This window comes from Muscardinus avellanarius (assembly GCF_963383645.1).
Source record: "Muscardinus avellanarius genome assembly, chromosome: 17".
Classification (NCBI taxonomy): Eukaryota; Metazoa; Chordata; class Mammalia; order Rodentia; family Gliridae; genus Muscardinus; species Muscardinus avellanarius.
This window is the reverse complement of record NC_137803.1, coordinates 39039669-39060192: the sequence shown is the minus strand read 5'-3', so window position 1 is coordinate 39060192 and position 20524 is coordinate 39039669. Positions and strand designations below refer to the sequence as shown.

Here is a 20524-nt window from a genome sequence, read left to right as displayed (position 1 = left end):
ACCACGCAGAGAACACTGTGACTAGTAGCTGGGGCTTTTTAGCCAACCTGGGTCCCTGTCCAGCCGGGTCCCATGCGCTCTGCTTGTCTGTGGAGCTGTCCTTGAAGTAGATGGCACATAACTTTGGTGACCGAAGGCAGTTGATGAGGAACTGTTTGCATAGTGGTGAGGAGATCAAAGGGCCATCAAAAGGTGGCGAAGCACCCAGAGAAAGCAGTTTGGGAAGCTGGAAACATCATTCCCACCTCTGGGACTGATAGAATTTGGTGAGTGATTGGGACTTGGTAAGAGAGTAGAAGGACAGAGACATGGGACAAAAGTAGTGACTTGACAGTCTATGGCAGACTGGGGCCCTGCATGAAGGTCGTTAGACACAGGACTCTAGTCCCTCTTCCTTCCTGCCTTCCTGGTCCCTCCTAGGTGTGGAAGCGAGAGGGCAATCAGGGTAGGCAGTGCTTCTGCACAGGTGGAGGCCCCAGGAACGAGCAGATGGAGCAGGGCAGGACAGAGGGGCAGCCTGAGACTTTCCAGCCCTGAGCGAATTGCTAGCCTCATTGAGCATGTGTTTTCACTTCTCCCCTGGGACATTAACCTCCATTGTGTGAGTGTAGGAAGTATATACGATGATATAATGGTTCCTAGTGCAGCCCGTGTGTGGAGAAGCTCAGGATATACGGAACATTTCTGTGTACTTCACTGAAGACCAGCACAGTGAGGTTTGGGACTAGATGAGGAGGGGGTGCTGGGCTTTGCCTGGGACAAACAGAATGAGATGGAAAGCATCGGCCCCACTGCCCCGGAGCAGGGGAGGGGCCGGCCCACACCTCTGGCCCACTGTCTAGTCACTTTCCCTCTAGATCTGTGAACTGCATGAGGATGCACCAATCCCATTCACCCCACTGGGCAGCCCTTTGTGCTCCCAGAAAAAGCACCAAGGTGCTCCCTCTTTCCCTGGGTTGGCACATTGGTGGGATCTCATCCTAGCTCCCCAGCCTTCTATTTTTACATTTATTTATTTATTTATTTAGCCTCTGTAATGTCTATTTCCTGGGATAAAGAACTTCTTCCAGTCTCTGTATTCTGGCTTTGGGTTCTTCCCTCTGGGATGGTGATGGCCTGATTCCTCACATGCCCTTTTGGGTCACCATGAATCTTTCTTTTCCTATTATTTCCTCCACTATGCATAAGTGATCCAGGCCCATATCCTTTTTTTTTTTTCCTGGTACTGGGGATGGAACCCAGGGTCATTCTATCTCTGAGCAACACCCCCAGCCCTATTTTTTATTCTTTATTTTTAAACAGGGCCTCACTAAGTAGCTGAAGCTGGCTGTGAACCTGCAGTCCTCCTGTCTCAGCCTCCCAAGTTCTGGGATTGCAAGAGTGTGCCACCACACCTGGCTTCCCATATCCTTTTAATTAGTTTGATTTTGATTTTTTATCCTGTATATTCCCCTCCTACAACCTTAAAATCTAGTTTAAAGCCCTCTGAATCAGCTCAGTGAGGTTCTGGCCAAATACATTCCTCTGGTCTTTGCTAAGCGCGTTCAGTCTGCGCTCTCAGGCTGCGGTCCAGGGAGACAGATCCCAGTTCTGGACTCCTTGGATGCTGCCAGGTCTTTCTTGCCATGTCCTTCTTTCACTTCCAAGCACACACCCCCTGCTGGGAGAAGGGCTGCCTGGGCACCAGCCCAAGTCCTCCTTGCCATTCTCCCTGGCACAGACCCAGAGATGCGGGTAGATCTTTGTGTCCTCCTTTTGTCTGAGGAAGTTATGAACAAGCACACACACACACACACACACACACACACACACACACACACACAAAGCTCTGCAGAGTTCGGTTTATTCCCGTCATTCCTGAGCCTGCTGTGAGGTCAGTGCAGGGGTGTGCTGGGAAGGGGACACCTTGTCTCTTCCACCTAGCCACCGTGGCATGCAACTTGCCTCTTCTCTCCCAGCCTCACCTGTCTGAGGGTCACTACAGAGCCCTCCCCATTGAGAGGTTTGTGAAATGCCCAGTAGTAGGGATCCAGCAGCCCTGCCCAACCTCCTACTCCCTCAGAGGGAAACACAGTTCCCATTTAATAATACAGGTGATATCTAGGAAGGAAGATGTCCCAGCCCTTTACTGTGTGTCCCTTCCCCAGGTGTTGCTGTGGTTTCACTGTCTCTTCTCTTGAGCTGCTGTGATTGAGATTCAATTCTGCAGGCTCTTCATCTTTAGGGTTTGTTCCTGGAGTATTTCACATTGACCAGAGTTCACCTGCAGTTCATGGGCACACCTAAGCTGTTCTCAGCAGGGAACATGCTTTTTATGTGATACAGGTGGAGCCAGGTGTCCTCTCAGAAAAAAAGCCCCAGACAAAAAAAGTCTCAGACAAAACCACAGGTCCTTCTCTGGGCACACAAGGCCCATCCTCCCAGCCCCAGGCTGCTGTCCACCTCCCCTCACTCTCTGAGCCACATCCCTGCAGGACATCTCTCACTTCCCCTACATGCTATGTGCTCCAGGTCTCTGAGTATGCTCTTCACTCTATCTAGAATATTTTCAGCCATTTTTCCCCTTTAACTCTTTCTTAACACTGTTCAAAATCCTTTTGGTTCAGAGACATATGTCCCCTCTCTAGTTTGTGGTATGCCCTTGCCATACTCTCTGAGGCCACCATGCTTTTGATCTAACATGCACCACGTCAGTAAATATTTTTTTTTATTTTATCTGATGGGAGCAGAGAGGCTGGCATTTCCCAGCACCTGTTGGTGGTAGGGCTCACTCTTTTTGCCATGCAGAAGCCATGACAGATGTTTAGGGTATTTTCTCTCTGCCCCTGTGCGGCCTCCATGATGCTGGATCTGGGTCTGTCTGGTCATCAATGTGTATATTACCACTGACACCACTGCTGGATCAGAGGAAGGCTCACTAATGACAGGGCTAGAAGCATCCAGGAGCTGTAAACCCTGTTTTCACCCCAATGTGTTGACAGATCTTACCTCCATTTCCTGAAGATTCTGAGAGTATAAATACTTTGCTCCTCTCTGTCCATGGGGCAGCAGACCTGGCTTAGGGGCAGTGATTTAACAGAAATGGTTATATATATGAGGAAGGAGGTGTCAGTGAACAGGTCCTGATGGAAGAAAAGGGGAAAGGGGAGGAAGAACGCTCTGTAGTTTGGTATAGAATTATGAGGCCATCCTGGGTGCTTTCTATTGACTAGAACTGACAAGAACTTTGCCAGCCCATGCTGGGGGCTCTCCAACATGAGAAGGTGACATGTGGCCCTCAGTGACCTGTGACCTTTGCCCTTTATTGACACTGTGTTTGACAGCTGGAGAAGGGCCCTACTTTGAGCTTGACTTCTCCCTCCAGGTCTACCTGTCACTAAATCCAGTACTTTCCCTTGGGTGCTTGACCACACACCACCGTGACCCTTGCAGATGGTTTTTTTTTTTTTTAAATGGGGGTTTGCTACTGGGAATTGAACCTGAGGGTACTCTACCTCCAAACTACACCCTCAACCCTTTTCATTTTTTTTCTTTTGAAACAGAGCCTCACTAAGTTGCTGAGGCTGGCCTTTAACCTGTGATTCTCCTATCTCAGCTTCCCAAGTACTAGGATTACAGGCATGTGCCACCATATCCAGTGGTTTTTATGTGGTATTCCTAGTAACATGGTAAGCTTTCTAAAGGAGGCAGTGAGCCAGGTTATGAACACTGGAATCCCCTTAGCACAGGGCTTGCCTTTGTTTGTTCTTGTACGTCGCCTTCTTCACTTTTGATCTTTGATTGTTTTGCATTGACTTGAATGAGTGTGACCGTTAGTTATTTAATTTGCTCATTATTGGCCCTGATGTGCAGTCAGACCTTGTAAATACAGAGTCATATATCCTGGGCAGGGAGCAGCTTTGCAAATGACAACCTTCCTAGCAGCCATGAAATCATCCTGTGTTTGGAACCACAAATTTAAATGACTGATTCCATGAAGTTAGGCTCTAATATATTGGGAGGATATGGCTTGTTTCTTCCAAGAGTGTGAAATGTTTCCAGAGCTGCCTGTCTGTTGCTGCACCTGTCCAGGCAGCCTCTTACCAATCAGAGGCCACGTCTTTGCCCGGGTCCTGAGTGCTAAGTGGAAGGAGACGCGGCAGTGGACCCTTCTAGGCTGAAGTCCACAGCCATGGCTCACAGATCCTCTCTACTAAGCCTGTGCTCCCACCTGGGCGTAGCGAGTAGACCTGGCTCTCCCTTCCATGACAGAGCCACCAGGAGGCCACCTCACCAGTGTTCTACAGATGCTCGCCACTGAAACCTCACATGCGTGCCACCTGCCAGGCTGTTGGAAGTGCCTTTCCATTTTGATGTAGCTAGTCTGAAGGAAGTGTGTGCAGACACACATGCTTTTCTGTCAACCAAATGATGACACTGCCACTGCTAACACTCTGCTTTTGCCATGCTTGTAAAACTAATAGGGCTTTGTATCTATTTGCTAAGTACTACATTATCAAATGAAAAATAAATTACCATAAAATTCCTTTCATGCCAATGGGGATTTTTCTGAAAGGCATGTTCACTCTTTCCTACTCTGTAGCCCAATTTTTGCTTTTAAGGAAAAGTGCATGGCACGCCCATTCATGGGCATGAAGGCTTACAGTGGCGTGCCCTTTGGTTTCCTCCTGGCATTGCCAGCCTGGCATCCATATTTGGAAAGTGTGCACTTATATTACCTATTTCTAAAACTTCTCTACAGACAGACCCTTGGCAGCAGAGGACTTTCAAGTCCCCCTTTTCTCCACCCTAGGCCCTAGAGAAGCAGTCACTGTGCTAGGCTACAGTCCTCAGACAAAAATGTACAATGTGGAGAGGGAAAGTCCTTGCTCCTCCTTCCCCAATTCTTACCTGAAGGGCATTGGGGAGTTCCCATGGAGGAGGTCTTTTTCCCTGTGGTCTTGAGAAATTTCCCAGGAACACAAGGAAATTCTGGCATTTCATTCTCTCTACTGCCTCCCTCCTTACCCAGCCCAGCTGCCTCATTCTCAGAGGAAGGGGCAGGGGTGCTGCCCCAGGAAGTTCAGGCAGATTCTTAGTAGGAGGCTGAGGGCGGAGGGACCCCTTGCCCAGTGAGGCTGAGCTTTCTTCCCCCATGGTAATGCCAGAGCCTGGCATACTGAGGGTCCCAGAATTCTTTGCATGCCCCATCACCAGCTTTCCTCATGGCAGAGCCTACAGGATGCCTCCGTGGAGAGAGATGCCTGACCTGTTGTTCCTGTGGGGTCTGAGCAAGTCCAGTTTCTGCTACCTGCACATACCACCTGGATTGCTTTATCACTTGGAGATAGTGCAGCCAGGGCCTGAACATGGTGTGCCTAGGGCCCGTTCTTGGTGTATACCTCCAGGATTCCAGCAATGTGGCCTTGCCCAGCCTGAAGATAAGACCCTCAGGAGTGATCCATCCTCCTTAGATTTTTGTTTGTTTTTTAGTTTGTTTGTTTCTTGTTTGTTTGTGTGTGTGTGGTACTGGGGATGGAACCCAGGGGCCTGCTACTTCCTGGCTACATCCTCAGCCCTATTTTATTTTTTATTTGAAAGTGTGGTCTCACTAAGTTGCTAAAAGCCTAGCTAAGTTGCTGAGGATGGCTTTGAATCTGCAGTCCTCCTGTCTCAGCCTCCCAAGTACTGGGCTTACCTCCTGTGGCTATGCATGTGACATCTGACTGAGCAACTTTTGTGTTCTGGGTCATTCTGCTACCCAGTCAGAGCTCACACAGAACTTTGCTCCCAGGAGCAGCAAGTAGGTGAGAGTGTGACCATTTTACCTTGGTATGCACACCAGATCTCAGCCCTGATGTGTTTACAAATAATCCTGTGCCCATGGGTGATTGTTTTAAACAGTTTTCAAAATCACAGACTAACTTCACATTATGAACAGACATAATCTGAGCAAAGGATGATGATGGGCCTCCTAGGTTTAGCCACTGATTTCAGAAAGCAGCTTTCTACTTGCATTTCAGCTTGGTTCCCTGTGGATTTTGCTGCTCTCTCCCCGAAGAGGTAAAAAGACCACGTATTAGTTTTCTATCACTGTCTGACAAATTACCACAAATGTAGTGATTGAGAAGTCCAACTAGACTCGATGGATTCTTGGCCCTGACTGTCATGAGGTCGAAACTTTGCTGTGGGTGGCTGGCTGAGCTCTGATAAGAAGGCCCTGGGAAGAGTCCAACTTCGGGCTCGTTCAGAGTGTTGGCAAAACCCACTCAAATCCTTGCACTTGTAGAAAGGAAGTCCTGCTTTCCTGCTGGTTATCAGCCAGAGCTCTTCTCTGGATCTATCCTGCTCCCTTCCCCTCCCTGTACATAATATTGAAACTAGTATTGATAACTTTATATACAAATAATATTATTTGAACTTTTTCCTCCAGTAAGTCTCCCCTTTCACCTTCCTCTGCAAACGCCCTGCCCCTATTTTAACTTATTTATCTGAAGTAACTTTTGTTTCTCAATTTCTCTCTAGCTTCTACCTGTGAGTGAAAACATATGATCCTTTACTTTCTGAGAATTGGTTAATCTCAGTTAGCATGTTCTCTAGTTTGATTCATTTTTAATCAGCATATTTTAAAGTCAGCTGACATGGGACTTTCACAGCTTCTCACAGTCCCTTCACAACAGAGAAATCAACCTCATATCCATTCTCACATATTTTTTTTTAAATTTATTTTATTTTATTTTATTTTTATATATATATATTTTTTTCATTTTATTTTTTTTATTTTTTTAACAATTTTTTTATTGAACATAAATAGTATACATTTACACTATATTTGGTGTCCTCTCCCCCCCCGCCCCCATTTTCCCTTCCCCCCTCCCACCAATGGTTGTCCAGGTTAACCATATCTTATTCATAATTTTACACATGTTCAAGTGTAGACCCTTATTAATCAAGACCGGCCTTCCTCCTCTCCTATCTTACCATCTAAACTTAGCTAGTATTTCCCCTTCAATATCTGGAGACCCACTGGTATTCTTTGTGTTTCCTAGTTTGGGCATATTAGAGGAAACATATGTATCTTCTTCTTCTGTGCTTGGCTGATCTCACTTAACATTATGTTCTCCAGGGCTTTCCATCTTCTTTCAAATGATATAATTTTGTTCTTCTTTATGGCTGAATAGAATTCCATTGTGTGTATTTCCCACAGTTTTGCTATCCATTCATCTGTTGATGGTGATCTGGGTTGGTTCCATATTTTGGCTATTACAAATTGTGCTGCTATGAACATACTTTCCATTCTCACATATTACATGACACCCCAGCCCCACCCCCAAAAGTGCCATTGTCAATATAACCTCCACTCTTGTCTCCACCAGTGAGTGCCGGGGAGCCTGAGCCTGAGCCTGAGCCTGAGCCTGAGCCTGGAGCAGAGGCTGAGGTGGGGCAGGTTGCCAATGAAGCCATCCAAGACATAGCCTCTGCCCCAGGGGGAGCAGAGGGTGAAGGGGAGCAGGCACTGGAGCAGGAGCCGGAAGAAAGAGCCTCCCTCAGTGAAAAAGAGAGGCAGAACGAGGAGGTGAATGAGAGGGACAACTGCTCCGCCTCGAGCATCTCATCCTCCAGCAGCACATTGGAGAGGGAGGAGAAGGAGAACAAGCTTTCCAGGAACAGCACAGCTGGTAACGAGACCCCTTTTTCAACACATTCCAGGGATCCCCAGGGCAGAGGACTGGTTTGCCGCAGCACTTGTGCATAGACTAACCTCCAAGGTGACCTGCTGGCTGCTCACTCACCAAGCGGTATCACTAATGTGTGGAGATAAGGGCTGTGGCCACTCTAACAGCAGCCTCCTGGCCCATGAAAGGGAGGTCCCCAAGCCTCCCGAGCCTCCACGACTGAGGAGTCGTGCTGTGGCACCTCTCCCCTCCACAGGTGGCAAAGAGGGCCCATCCAATAAGGACTTGTCCTGAGAAATGAGCCCTCAACGAGAAACACATTTCCTTTCATTTGTTTAATTGTTGACAATAGCAAAGCCAGTCCTTTCCAGTTTCTGATTAAATGTTAGAGATATGCATGTCATTATTCCCTGAAAAGATTCTTTGAAATGAAGTAGGTTAAACCACTAGGTCTGAACTTTTCAGATGGGAATAGGTTTATTACATAAATTAAATGTATACTCCAAAAACCGTGTGGTTCACAGTGCATTGAAGTCAATTTGACAGACTATACTAAAATATACATAGTTTAGATTGTTTTCTACATTATACTTAGAACCATTCTTTTCTTTAGTATAATGTACATACTTTTACTTATGGAATTATATCTTCTAGCGTTGCATCTGATAGTCATTCAGCTCACCTGTGAGTGGAGACTTCCCAGTTAAGGAGCAAATGTAACTTGAGATTGTCGGTTTGACCACAAGGATCTCACCAGGGTTTAGGGAGGTGCCCAGAGGCCTATGGAATTGTGATTCAACTGATCTGGGATGGCATGGGGTTTGGTTTTCCTGCCCCTGACTTGTGTGCCATCGGGGTAGGGGAATGCTGCCTTCCTTCACTAACGCTCTTTACCAGGGGAGGCACGTCTGTGGTCCAGCCTCATTAAGCTACATAGAGGGGCTCCACAAGGACTTGCCAGCCAGTGCTCTGGCCCAGGCATGACTTGTTAGTTCCTGGGTCAACAATACATTTTCTCTGAAGCTCATAAGAGTGATTGAATGAATGAATGAAACCATTTTGTATCCCAATAGTCATGTTAATCAATGACATAGTATACAATATTATTTTAGCTTTTGTCCAATTAGAATGTGCTACTAGATTCTATTCTCTGTTTGACTACTATGATGTAATAAGAAAGGACTGAAAGACTATTCTATATCTTAGAAATTACTTAACTGGCAGCAAGAGGGAGGAAGCTGCCCTCACTCAAAGAACAAACACTGAAGGAGAAGCAGCTGGCGAGGGGAGGGGCAGAAGAGCAGGAATGGTACTTAGAGCCCCAAGGATAGTTGAGGGAAGGAACACAGAGTGGGTGTAGATGGACAGAAGAGCCCAAGGATATTTCAAGGTTAAAGATAAGGCGGAGCCAGGGAAGGAACAACCAGAAACAAGAAAGCTAACCAAGTGTGTGTGGAGGAGGAGGGAACAAGCAACTGTGTTCAGTGACCAAGAAGATCACTATTTTCTTAGAAAAAGCAGGTCTGAGGGGCAGTGGGAACAAGACCTCCACTTGATACTGTTCTACAGAGAATAAAGAAATAGATATTGGGGGTAGTGAGCAACACAAGTCTTAGAAGCGATACAACTTTCAAAGCTGGAGGTATACATGGGGTCAAAAAGTTGTGTGTGTGTGTGTGTGTGTGTGTGTGTGTGTGTGTGTGTGTGTCTGTCTGTCTGTCTGTCTGCCTGCCTATCTGTGGTTTTTTTTATATGGAAGAAATTTTTCATATGTTTCTATACCAGATGGATCTAGTGGGAGGAGCAGGGAGATGCAGGACAGAGGTCATGGATGGTTTCCTATTGTATCTGTGGAGTGGCTGAGCCCTACTAAGAGGGACAGTTGGTGAGCAGTCACACGAGGGAGGCAGTGACCTGGGGTTCAGGTGCAGGTGGGAGAGGAGAGGTGGAATGGGGCTTTGAAGATCTCTTCTGACTTCATCTGCTAAGCTGGCGAACATGAAGCAAGAAGCTTGAGGTTGATAGGGAGGTTAGAGGTGAGAAAGGGGTATGAAGAGTCATCTAGGCCAGAACGGAAGAGACTTCCCGGCAGCATTAAAAGTGCTGAGGTCCAGTTACCATGAACTTGAAGTGCTGCGGGTAAGTGGTTTGTGAGGTCCTGAGTCAGAGTCCAGAAGAGACAGAGGTAAATGTATATTCCCTCCCATTCCTGCCCTGGGCCAGGGAGCTGCCTCCTTGTCTCCTGTGGTCTATTTAGAAGGAGGCCCCTTAGCTCCCTGTGGTGGGGTGGGTCCTGACCAGCTGTCTAGGGCACGCAGAAGAAGCAAGGGAACTTTGTTCTATGAATCCCGGTGAAAGCCAGGAACCTACCATACCTGGAGCTGTCCTGGATCCTAGAGCAGCCATGACCACCTTCTGCCTTTATTCTGTCTCTGAAGTCACCCCAGTGTGTCCAGCCCTACTATTACCTATTCCTATTTCTCGGGGCACAGAGACCCTTGTCACTTCCTCACATTTTCATCCTGTGATTTCAGGGTTGTGGTCCTCGAGCATTCAGGATGCGGCTGTAAATGGACAGTGTGGCGACATCCTCACCAACAAACGGTTCATGCTGGACATGCTGTATGCCCATAACAGAAAGTCCACGGATGATGAGGAGAAGGATGAGGGCGAGGCCAGGAGGACCGAGCAGGAGGCCGAAGCGGTAGCCAGCCTCGCCGCCAGAATATCCACCCTGCAGGCCAACTCTCAGGCCGTGGACGAGAGCATCAAGAGGGTGGATGTGGGCTGTTTGGACAACCGGGGCAGCGTGAAAGCATTTGCTGAGAAATTCAACAGCGGGGACTTGGGGAGAGGTCCCACCTCTTCCGATGCTGAGCCGGATGACAAGGTCATGGAGACAGCACCTTCGCAGCCTAAGACCGAATCTGATTATATCTGGGACCAGCTCATGGCCAACCCAAGGGAGCTCAGAATCCAAGACATGGATTTCACCGACCTTGGGGAGGAGGATGACATCGATGTCCTAGACGTGGACCTGGGTCACAGGGAGGCCCCGGGACCACCTCCCCCGCCCCCACCCACCTTCCTGGGCTTGCCGCCCCCACCCCCTCCACCCCTGTTGGACAGCGTGCTGCCCCCTCCAGTCCCCGGTAATTTATTGGCTCCTCCTCCTCCAGTGTTCAATGCTCCTCAGGGCTTAGGGTGGTCCCAGGTACCCAGGGGTCAGCCTGCGTTCACTAAGAAAAAGAAGACTATTCGTCTGTTTTGGAATGAAGTCCGGCCTTTTGAATGGCCGTGCAAGAACAACCGCCGCTGCAGAGAATTCCTGTGGTCGAAACTGGAACCCATTAAGGTGGACACTTCCAGGCTGGAGCACCTGTTTGAGTCTAAATCCAAGGAACTGTCTGTCACAAAGGTAAGCCTGGGCTGTAGCCTGCTTCTTGATTTGCAGTGAGGGATGGCTCTAGATATTTGTTCACTACAAAACGCTTTGTGTTGCTTTGACTATTGGGCAAAAAGTCCACTGGTATAAAATAAATACCTTTAAAGGTCAGATAAAAAAAATTCTGACCTTTAGGGTGGTATCCCTGTGTACCTGATAGGTTTACGTTATCGAGCACCAGTTTACTAATGGAAAGTAGCTTTCAAAGAACCAGATAATCCTCAGGAAAATACAAAGGAGATGATCCCACAGCCCAATAGCAGAAATTTTGTGTGTGTGTGTGTGTGTGGTACTGGGGCTCCTGGAAACCCTTCTACCTCCAGGCTACACTCCCAGACACCTACTTTTTATATTTTTATTTGGAAACAGGGTCTTGTAAGCCAGCACAGCTGGCTTTGAACCTGCACAATGATCCTCCTGTCTCTGCCTCCCAAGCACAGGGATTACAAGCGTGCGCCACCACGCCCGGCCAGTAGCAGATATTAACTGGAGAAAATGGGCTTGCTGACTCGCCAAACTCAGTGGATGCAATTATGATCTTATGATCAGGAATTATGATTGATAGTTGTTCTTTGAACCTGAGCTGTAGCCACTTAATGGTTATACGACAGTGATTCAAGTGACATTTCTTTGGGCAATCCCCTAACTACTGAGCCTGTATACTACAACTATCTGGATGTTTTCCAACAACCATATATTTAGCATCCTAGTAATAATACACATGCATGTAGATTCCTCTGTATGTGTGTGTGTGTGTGTGTGTGTGTGTGTGTGTGTGTGTGTGTATGTTACTGGGATCAGGGGCTTTCTACCTCTGAGCTACAACCCCAACCCCCATGCCCATTTTTTTTTTTTTATTTTGAAATAGTGTCTCACTAAGTTGCCTTGAGCCTCACTAAGTTGCTGAGGCTGGCTTCAAACCAGTGATCCTCCTGTTTCAGCCTCCGAAGTACTGGTATTACAGGCATGTGCCACCATGCCCAGCTGATTTCTTATTTTTTGTAAATGTTTGAGAACCTATAAACAGTGCTGCTGTAGTATTGTTAGCAGAGATGTTATATTCATTTTTTTCTGGTGCTGTGGATTAAACTCAGGGACATTCTAACCTCTGCACTATACCCTCAGCCCTATTTTACTTATTTATTTTTATTTGGAAACAGGGTCTTGCCAAGTTGCTGAAAGCCTCGCTAAATTGCTAAAGCTGACCTTGAACCTGTAATCTCCTGTCTCAGCCTCCCAGGTACTGAGATTACAGGGATGCACCTCCATAGCTGGCTTAAGTCTGCTTTTATATATGTGAAACACTCTTCATGAAATTATTGGGCATCAAATGGCAAGTCATGGTTAGTGAACACTGATGAAACTGTAATATTCTGGAACACAAAATGTATTTCTCATAGTTAAGTGCACTAATAAGCCTCTTTTACATATCATAATGATTTTTTTTTTTGGTGGTACTGGGGATGGAACCCTTCTACCTCCGGACTACACTCCCAGACCAATTTTATATTTTATTTGGAAACAGGGTCTCTTAAGCCAGCAAGGCTGGCTTTGAACCTGCGCGATCATCCTGTCTCCACCTCCCAAGCGTGGGGATTACAAGCGTGCGCCACCATGCCCAGCTATCATAATGATTTTTAAGCTCTCGTGATTCAGGGTATATTCCATTTTAAAACAGGCTTATAGCCATCATCTCTTCTTAGGAACTTAGGATATGAGACAGCACTTTGTAAAGTATGTAAAATAACATGTAAGAGTTTATTATAATGAGTATGTTGTAACTTCATATGTTATCCATTCTTTAATCATATTTTTGGGTGGATATAAAGCTGCCAGAATCTAGCTCCTAGACTCCTAGGTACCAAATCTGAATTCAGAACTCTGTGGCATCCTCAGGACAAGAGTGCCCTTCACACACGACCCTGTCACTGCTGCTTGATGCTGAACAGCCAGTGCAAGGAACTGTAACTGGTCATTCCCTTAAAACCCAGTCTACATTCTCAAAGTACTTGCTGCTCTTTGCTGGTTGGCATTCAGTCCAATGTCTGTTTCTGCCTTGTCTCAGTGAGGGCATGAGTCTAAATCATTTCTAGCCTTAGGAATCCCCTCAAATCATAATTAAAGCTTTCTCACTTATAAATTCCTACTGCCCTTCAGTTGAAAATGGGTCCAGATTTTGTCTTCTCAAGAAAATAATACCTAGGAAGGTGATGCTAGATACCCACTCCTGATGTACCTGTGTCCCAACTTTTCCAGACTCTACCATATGGTGCTGAGCCAAGGGGCCTGTAACCAACCCCCAATGGATATGGAGGGACAACAATATTGAAAATGTTAGCAGACTGGTTCCAGATGTTATACAATGAGACCCAAGAGTCAGTACCGTTGTTTTTGGAAATACAAAATGTGTGCAGGAGCTTCTTCCCCCACCCCGGACCAGGGATGGAACCCAGGGCATTTCATCTACGAGCTACACTCCCAGCCATATTTTTTAGTCTTTTTATTTTTGAAACAGGGTCTCACTGAGTTGCCAAGGGCCTCACTAAGTAGCTGAAGCTAACCACAAACCATGATCCTCCTGTCTCCACTTCCCAAATGCTGGGATTACAAGCACGCGCCACCACACCCAGCAGGAGCTTATTTTTAAATGTTATAAAAAAAAAAAAGGTGAGAAAGCAAATTAGGATTGAAATACATCACATTAGAAACATATCCATTTTGTCTGTGTTAACAATTCAGATATGACCAATTTTACTTCTCTTTCTAATCACTGATCTTCATAAAGCACAACTGTAAAAAGCCACTTCCACATTCTGGCTCATGAAACATTTTTCATGAAACACAATAGACTAAAACAAAAATGGAATAAGCTTCACAAGACAGCCTAAAATAAAGGGAATTGGTCTTGTTTCCACGCCAGACCAGAGTTACAGGCCATGACTATGACCATCCAGGTCATCCCTAAACAGTCACAATCACTTAATGAACATGATAAGGGGGAAAATGTGCTTTTTTATTTTATTTCCTGAAACAGGATCCATTTTTATCTCTCTGCAGGAAAAATATATATAGCTTTTTAGTAATACAAATTTCATTGTGTTTTATAGAGAAATAAATCTTGTGCTAAGTTTTACCATGTTGTTTCCGTGGCTGGTGTGAAGTGTGGGAGATCACATAAGAGATCATTAGAGTGACCGCAGAGAAAGGTGTGGAAGAGAAATCCCCTGGAGAGTAGAGACTTGACGTCACCCTGAGGAGCCCTAGGAGATGGCTTCCCCGCAATCATGTCTACTCAGGGGCTGCAAAGTGCCTTGTACTCCCAGAGGTCACCTACTTAGTCCCAAGTTTCTGCCAGACTAAGGCAAGCATGTAGGGGAAGAGGAGACTGGAAAGAAGGGAACTTGATTTTCCCTGTGGGGCCTGATGACTGTCTTACTCTCTTGGGTGATTAGGTCTATGATAGGGAGGGGACTTAAGAATAGATTTGGAAAAACTAGTTTAACTTTACCCTGAAGTTTCAGAATATATCAGAAACTATTAACAGTGACTTCTAAGACAGATTTGGAGATAATGATTTGATTGGTCAGGGAACAAGTCTCAACCTCGGTTGATTGGTTGGTTGTTTATTCATTTATTCATTCTTTCAGTGCTGGGGATTGAACGTAGGGGTACTTTACTACTGAACTACATCCCCAGCCCTTTGTATTTTGAGACAGAGTCTCACTGAATTCCCAGGCTGGTCTCGTACTTGGAATCTTCTTGCCTCAGCCTCTCAAGGCACTGGGATTACAAGTATGCACCACTGTGCTCAGAAACATTCTTGGTTTGCTTGATTGTTTGTTTTTGTGGTACTGGAGATGAACCCAGGGTATTCTATCTCTGCACTGTGTCCACAGCTCTGCTTTTTATTCTTGAAACAAGGTCTTACTAAGTTACCATATGCTGGACTTAAAACAGTCTGCATTGTTTTTAAAGCACCTAGGGGACCCTGAAGAACAACCACAATTGTGAATCACTGATGTATAGTGACAAATGAGACACAAAGAACATTTCATCCCCATCACTACCTTCTACAGCGATGTCCTGATCTAGTTTCCTAAGAAGAGATGGAAAACCTCTCTACCATAATTCATGATCAGGAAATAAGAGAATGCATTATTTTTATCTAACATCGACCTTAGAAAAGCTGAGGTCTACCTGAAAAATTGAAACAGAACTACTTATGCCTATTGTGCTAGCACAGCTAGTAAATTGAGTCTTATGTAAGTCTCCTGGTGATGATAATAGATAAATTAACCCAGAATATCTGACTGCCCAACGACTGGCCTCTGCTATCAGAGACTCAATAAACAAATACAGGAATTAATACTTTTTTCCCATAACAGTAATTCAGCCCTATTCTTGTAAGAAATTTTATTTCTAAGTAAAGATTTCTCAGCCTTTATTTAGACTTAGATTTTTGTTGTTGTTTTTTCTGCCTTAATGCTCTACTGTGTATCTGACCACTTCCCTGTTGCAAGACTTTAGGAAAATTCCACAGTCGCTTCATTCTATACCATTGCTTCCTTATAACTGTCACTGTCTCAATGGGCAGTTCTGAAATGTCCTGTGGCATCACTCTTTTGTCAGTGAGCAGGGAGTGAGGAGGAATGGCTTAGCATTTCTAGAACTTCTGCCTCACTGAGCCAGACCCAGATCCACGGTGTCCCACAGACATGCTGAGCAGCATGTGCAGAGGTCGGTTGCCTTTCATGGAAGCACTCACAGATTTAGTGATATTCTCCAAGACTCTGAGAGTTCTCTAAATAAACCATGTCTTTAGCCTAGTTTTTATTTTCAGTCACAGGACCTTCCAGGGTGACAGGTTGATGTTTTGAGTGTTCATATTTTAAATATCATATTCTCTAGTCCTAGGAAAATTACTCTAAAAACTCAGATTATCCTTATGTCAGCATTTCAGGAAGTGTTAAGCTTAGTGACTACCATATAATATTTACATTTGCCTTCCCATGTTTTCCCAACTGGAATCCTCAGCCTTCTCTTTTCCAAAACTCAGTGACTCCTGAGGGAAAATTAAGGTCTTTTCCTTTCCCTAGGATACCTACTGAATACAGGCTGTGGTAGCTTTCCCACAGGGCCACCCTTCTCCAATAATCATTCAGAATCAGGTTTGAATCCTTCATTACAAATTCTAAAATATTTGTTCTCAGAGGCAATAATTTATTTTATCAAAAATCCTGACTTTTGTATCTCCTCCCAGGAGGCATCTGGTCTCATCCATCTCTGCATCGAGAACTGGTATTAGCCAACCCTCTGGGAAGACTTGTGACTCTGTGCTGTGCGTTTCCATCTGAACCTGATGATCTGGCTGAGCTATTCTAGAATTTATTCCTATTATCCTATTTGACTTTTGGCCCTAGGAGTAGCTGAACTTGCAGGATCTAACTCTTGGGGATACTGGCTCTAGAGAGTGAATTTCTAGCCCACGTAGACAACCACCATGTAAATTTGGGGCTACAGAAATTAGCCACCACCCATCCCTGCCTAAGCTTCAGTTGTTAGGAGGTTGGTCACCTCCTCTCTGCTTTGCAGAAGTCCTGTGAATATTTTGGCCATGGGTACTTTTCATTTAAACCCTCATTGTAAAGGGGCTCATCTCTGTCTTCCTGCAAACTGGACCTTCAACCCTCTTGGGCAGATTGAGAGAAAATCCTGAGTTGTTTTAATGGCCTTTTTCCTGATCCTTCTGAGAATTCTCTGTTGACCCAGACCCCGAGGATAACCTCTGTTTCTCATCCTTCCTGGCTGTTCACACCCCACCCCCTTTCCCTGCAGTGTTCCTGGCCAAGTCAAAAACAAAATAAAAGCCCTACATGGTATCCAGGCCTGGAGCATTTCTCCAGAGACTCTCTTGCCCCTGGCTGGAAAGGGCTACTATGGGCATGTAGGAGGTTCTTTGGTAGTTGCAGCTTCAAAGGAGGAGCTGTGCTACAAGAGTTCATCTTAACTTTCTAGAACTAAAATAGAGCCTGGCATCTTCCTAGGGTCCCCCTCCCCCCTTAAAGAAGCAAGTTCATCTTCTCCCTTGAATACATCTGGACATATTTGGGAAAGTAACATGTTTAGAGATATTCGGGCAGTGATGTCCCTTACAATAGTTCATATCCACCCTAGAGATAGTTGTTTATATTTTCACATCCAGCCGTCCCCTAGTCTAGCAGCCTATGCCTGGAATCTGGGCCTAAGGGTATTTCTTTCTAATACCCCTTCCTCCCTAATAGGAACTTGCTAAGGAAGAGGGTAGAGGTTTGACTGAGCTTTTATCAAAGAATTGCACATGGATATGAGCTTCCAAGCACAGGGGGCTTTGGCTTCTGTTGCAAATGTGGCTCTAACTTCCTGTTACTCCAATGCTGACCATCAGTATCAGGGGCCTCCTGGAGCTCCACAGATATGCAGTTTTTGCTAGTCTCCTTGAAAATGTTATGTGAAGACTAGGCAAGGTACCTGAGAGGTACTCGGATTATATTTGTTTCAGTACATGGAATAACAGAGAGAGGCAATAAATAAATAAACATGGAAAGATTGTCAACCAGTCAGGGACTGTCAGAGGACAGAGCTAGTTTCCCAGCCTCCTCTGCCACTGCTCAGGCTGTGGGGTCTTAAGCCATCACTGATGATGTCTTGAGACTGCAGTCAGCAGGAGTGGAGCTATGCTTCAGTTAGCAAAGGGTCTTTTGGGCTATGATGCACCCTGCCATTTGGACCCTTAAGCATTTCCACGTGAGCTCTCCTCTGGCCTTTTGTCTTCCTAAGAAGGAGGATGTCTGCCCAGCCACTCTGTCTCAGTGTTCGCTCACTATCTTGATTTGTTTGACTTTTTCATCCCATATTAGAAATTGCTCTTTTATGCTAGATTTTGGATCACTAATCTTAGTGTCTTTGTTAGAAAGCTCTGGACCAAGCTGGGCATGGTGGCGCACGCTTGTAATCCCAGCATTTGGGAGGCTGAGACAGGAGGATTGCGCAGGTTCAAAGCCAGACTCAGCTACTTATTGAGGCCCTGTGCAACTCAGTGATACCCTGTTTTATTTTATTTTTTTATAAGTGGAACATATTGAAAGTGGTGTACATTTAGATTGTGCTCCATGCCCTTTCCCCTCCATTTCCCTTCCCCCCTCCCAATAGAGAATGTCCAGGTTAACCATGTTATATTTATACTATTACACATATTCGTATGTAGCTCCTCCATTGAACAACCTCAGCTTTCTTCCCCTCCTATCTTTCCATTCAAGCTCTACTGAGATTTCCCCTGCAGTACCTCTGGTATTACCACTACTCCCTAGCTTGGGCATATTAGAGAAAACATATGTCCCTTCTCTTTTTGTGCTTGACTAAACTCAACATAATGTTCTCCAGTTATTCCATCTGTGAGACCCTGTTTTAAAATAAAGAATAAAAAATAGGGCTGGGAGTGTCAGTTGGAGGTAAAATGCCTCTGGGTTCATCCCCAGTACCACACAAAAAGAAAAAAATAAAGCAAGCTCTGGACTATTTATAAGAGCCTTATCTATGGTATGTTCTATTCTTCTCTATTATTCCAGCTATTTGAGTGCCTTGCTATATAGAATACTACTTTTATAATAATCTTTTATAGCTGATTGTATAGATATTACATATAACTACTTTTTAAGAATATTGTTGACTTGTTAAATAGATATATTCTCTCATGTTAACTTCAGAATATATTTTTCTAATTCCAAAAGCAAATCTTATTGGAAATTTGTTGGAATTAATATAAATATTTATGTTGTATCAGAGATTCCAAAATACTTGCAAAATTAAGACCTCCTATTTCGGAGAAGTTGTTCTTCATTTATTCAAGTCCTTTTATTATATTCAAGAAACTCTCAACCCTTTTCTTTCAGTAGGCCCTATCCTATATTGATACTTCAAGAGATTTTTGGTTTCATTTCCTTATTTAGGTATTATTGGGGGGTGGGCATGTGTCTGGTCTTTGTTTGCCTATCAAATGCAAAACAACTTTCTGACTTCCGACATAGAAGCCTTGCCTCCTTTCTTCTTCCCAACCCTATTCTACCTCTTGCCCATTATATCTCACCCCTTTCTTCTAGATATCTTAAGGGGAGCATTTATATTTCTTGAACCATCTGCAGAGGTACAATTATTCCTTCTGTGACTCTTGACTTATATCTTCTATCATAGGCCAGTTTTCTAATTGTAAAACTTGGACAATCATCATGGCTTTGTTTTCTTCAATACTGGAGATTGAACCTAGGGGCATTCTACCTCTGAGCTATACCTCCAGCCATGTTTTTATATTCTTTATTTTGAAACAGGGTTTCACTAAGTTGTGGAAGGCCTCACTAAGTAGCTGAGGCTAGCAGCAAACATGCGATCCTCCTGTCTCAGCCTCCAAAGTATCATCATGGCTTTCTGATTAAAGAAATGCAATAAGGCTGATGGTAGACTGTTCTAAGAGGCTGAGTGCTGAGGATTCAGGCTCAGGGAAGAAGCTGCACGAGTGTAGAAGGAGGAACAGGCATGAGAGGCTTTGTGAAGAAAGGGTGGGCAGTAATTGCACTGTCATGAGACTGTGAGAAAGACATAGTGAAATTTATTATTGCTCATCTGGGGCTTTGGAATGAATCTGAATCAATGACTGTTCATCCTTGAGCATGGACACAGATGCAGCTCTAGGTGATTGTGGAAGAAAGGAGGGTGTTGAATTTCCCTACCTGACTCATTCCCTCATCTTGGGTATAATTGACCAAAAGACACTGGGGTGTTTAGCATCATTGGGTAGAAGTTTATTTTAATTATCAAGAATTAAATTTTTATTTTATTTTTTGGTGGTACTGGGGTTCCTGGAAGCCCTTCTACCTCTGAGCTACACTCCCAGACCTATTTTATATCTTTTATTCGGAAACAGGGTCTCTTAAGCCAGCACGGCTGGCTTCGAACCTGCACGATCCTCCTGTCTGCCTCCCAAGCGCAGGGATTACAAGCTTGTGCCACCACGCCCGACCAAGAATTAAAATATTTAAGTATTTAAATTAAATACTTCTTTGCTAAAATCCAGATATTGAATAGTTCAATTCCAGCTGTTTCTTTAGTTCTTACCTTTTCTTTCTGCTGTGGATAGAAGTGCTTTGATAAGGTGAACAGACACTTTGAGTTGTCTCAGCTGCTCAGAGGCTTGCTGCTCCCTGGTCGTAGGGCAGTGTGTGTGTGTGTGTGTGTGTGTGTGTGTGTGTGTGTGTGTAAGTTGCACTCTCCTGAGAATGGGCCTCAGGGCACATCAGTGGCAGAGCCACCACCTAGGTGTGTACAGTTTGTTTGCCACATGTGGACACAGGCTGCCAGGGGAGAGGCTGAATTCTGAGTGGTGCTTCTCTCTCAA

The 20524-nt window shown here is 45.0% G+C and overlaps 1 protein-coding gene across 5 annotated transcripts in view; it reads left to right on the top strand.

Annotated features, from left to right (window-relative positions):
- Positions 1-20524, top strand: part of FHOD3 (formin homology 2 domain containing 3) — a gene marked incomplete at both ends in the record, with an annotated part of 515230 nt that overhangs the window by 446975 nt on the left and 47731 nt on the right. For all 5 annotated transcript variants that reach the window (XM_080714776.1, XM_080714775.1, XM_080714774.1 and 2 more), the window contains 2 exons: positions 7356-7658; positions 10190-11073. In XM_080714776.1, coding sequence (XP_080570902.1) covers positions 7356-7658; positions 10190-11073 — 1187 coding nt within the window. The remainder of the gene's footprint in view (positions 1-7355; positions 7659-10189; positions 11074-20524) is intronic.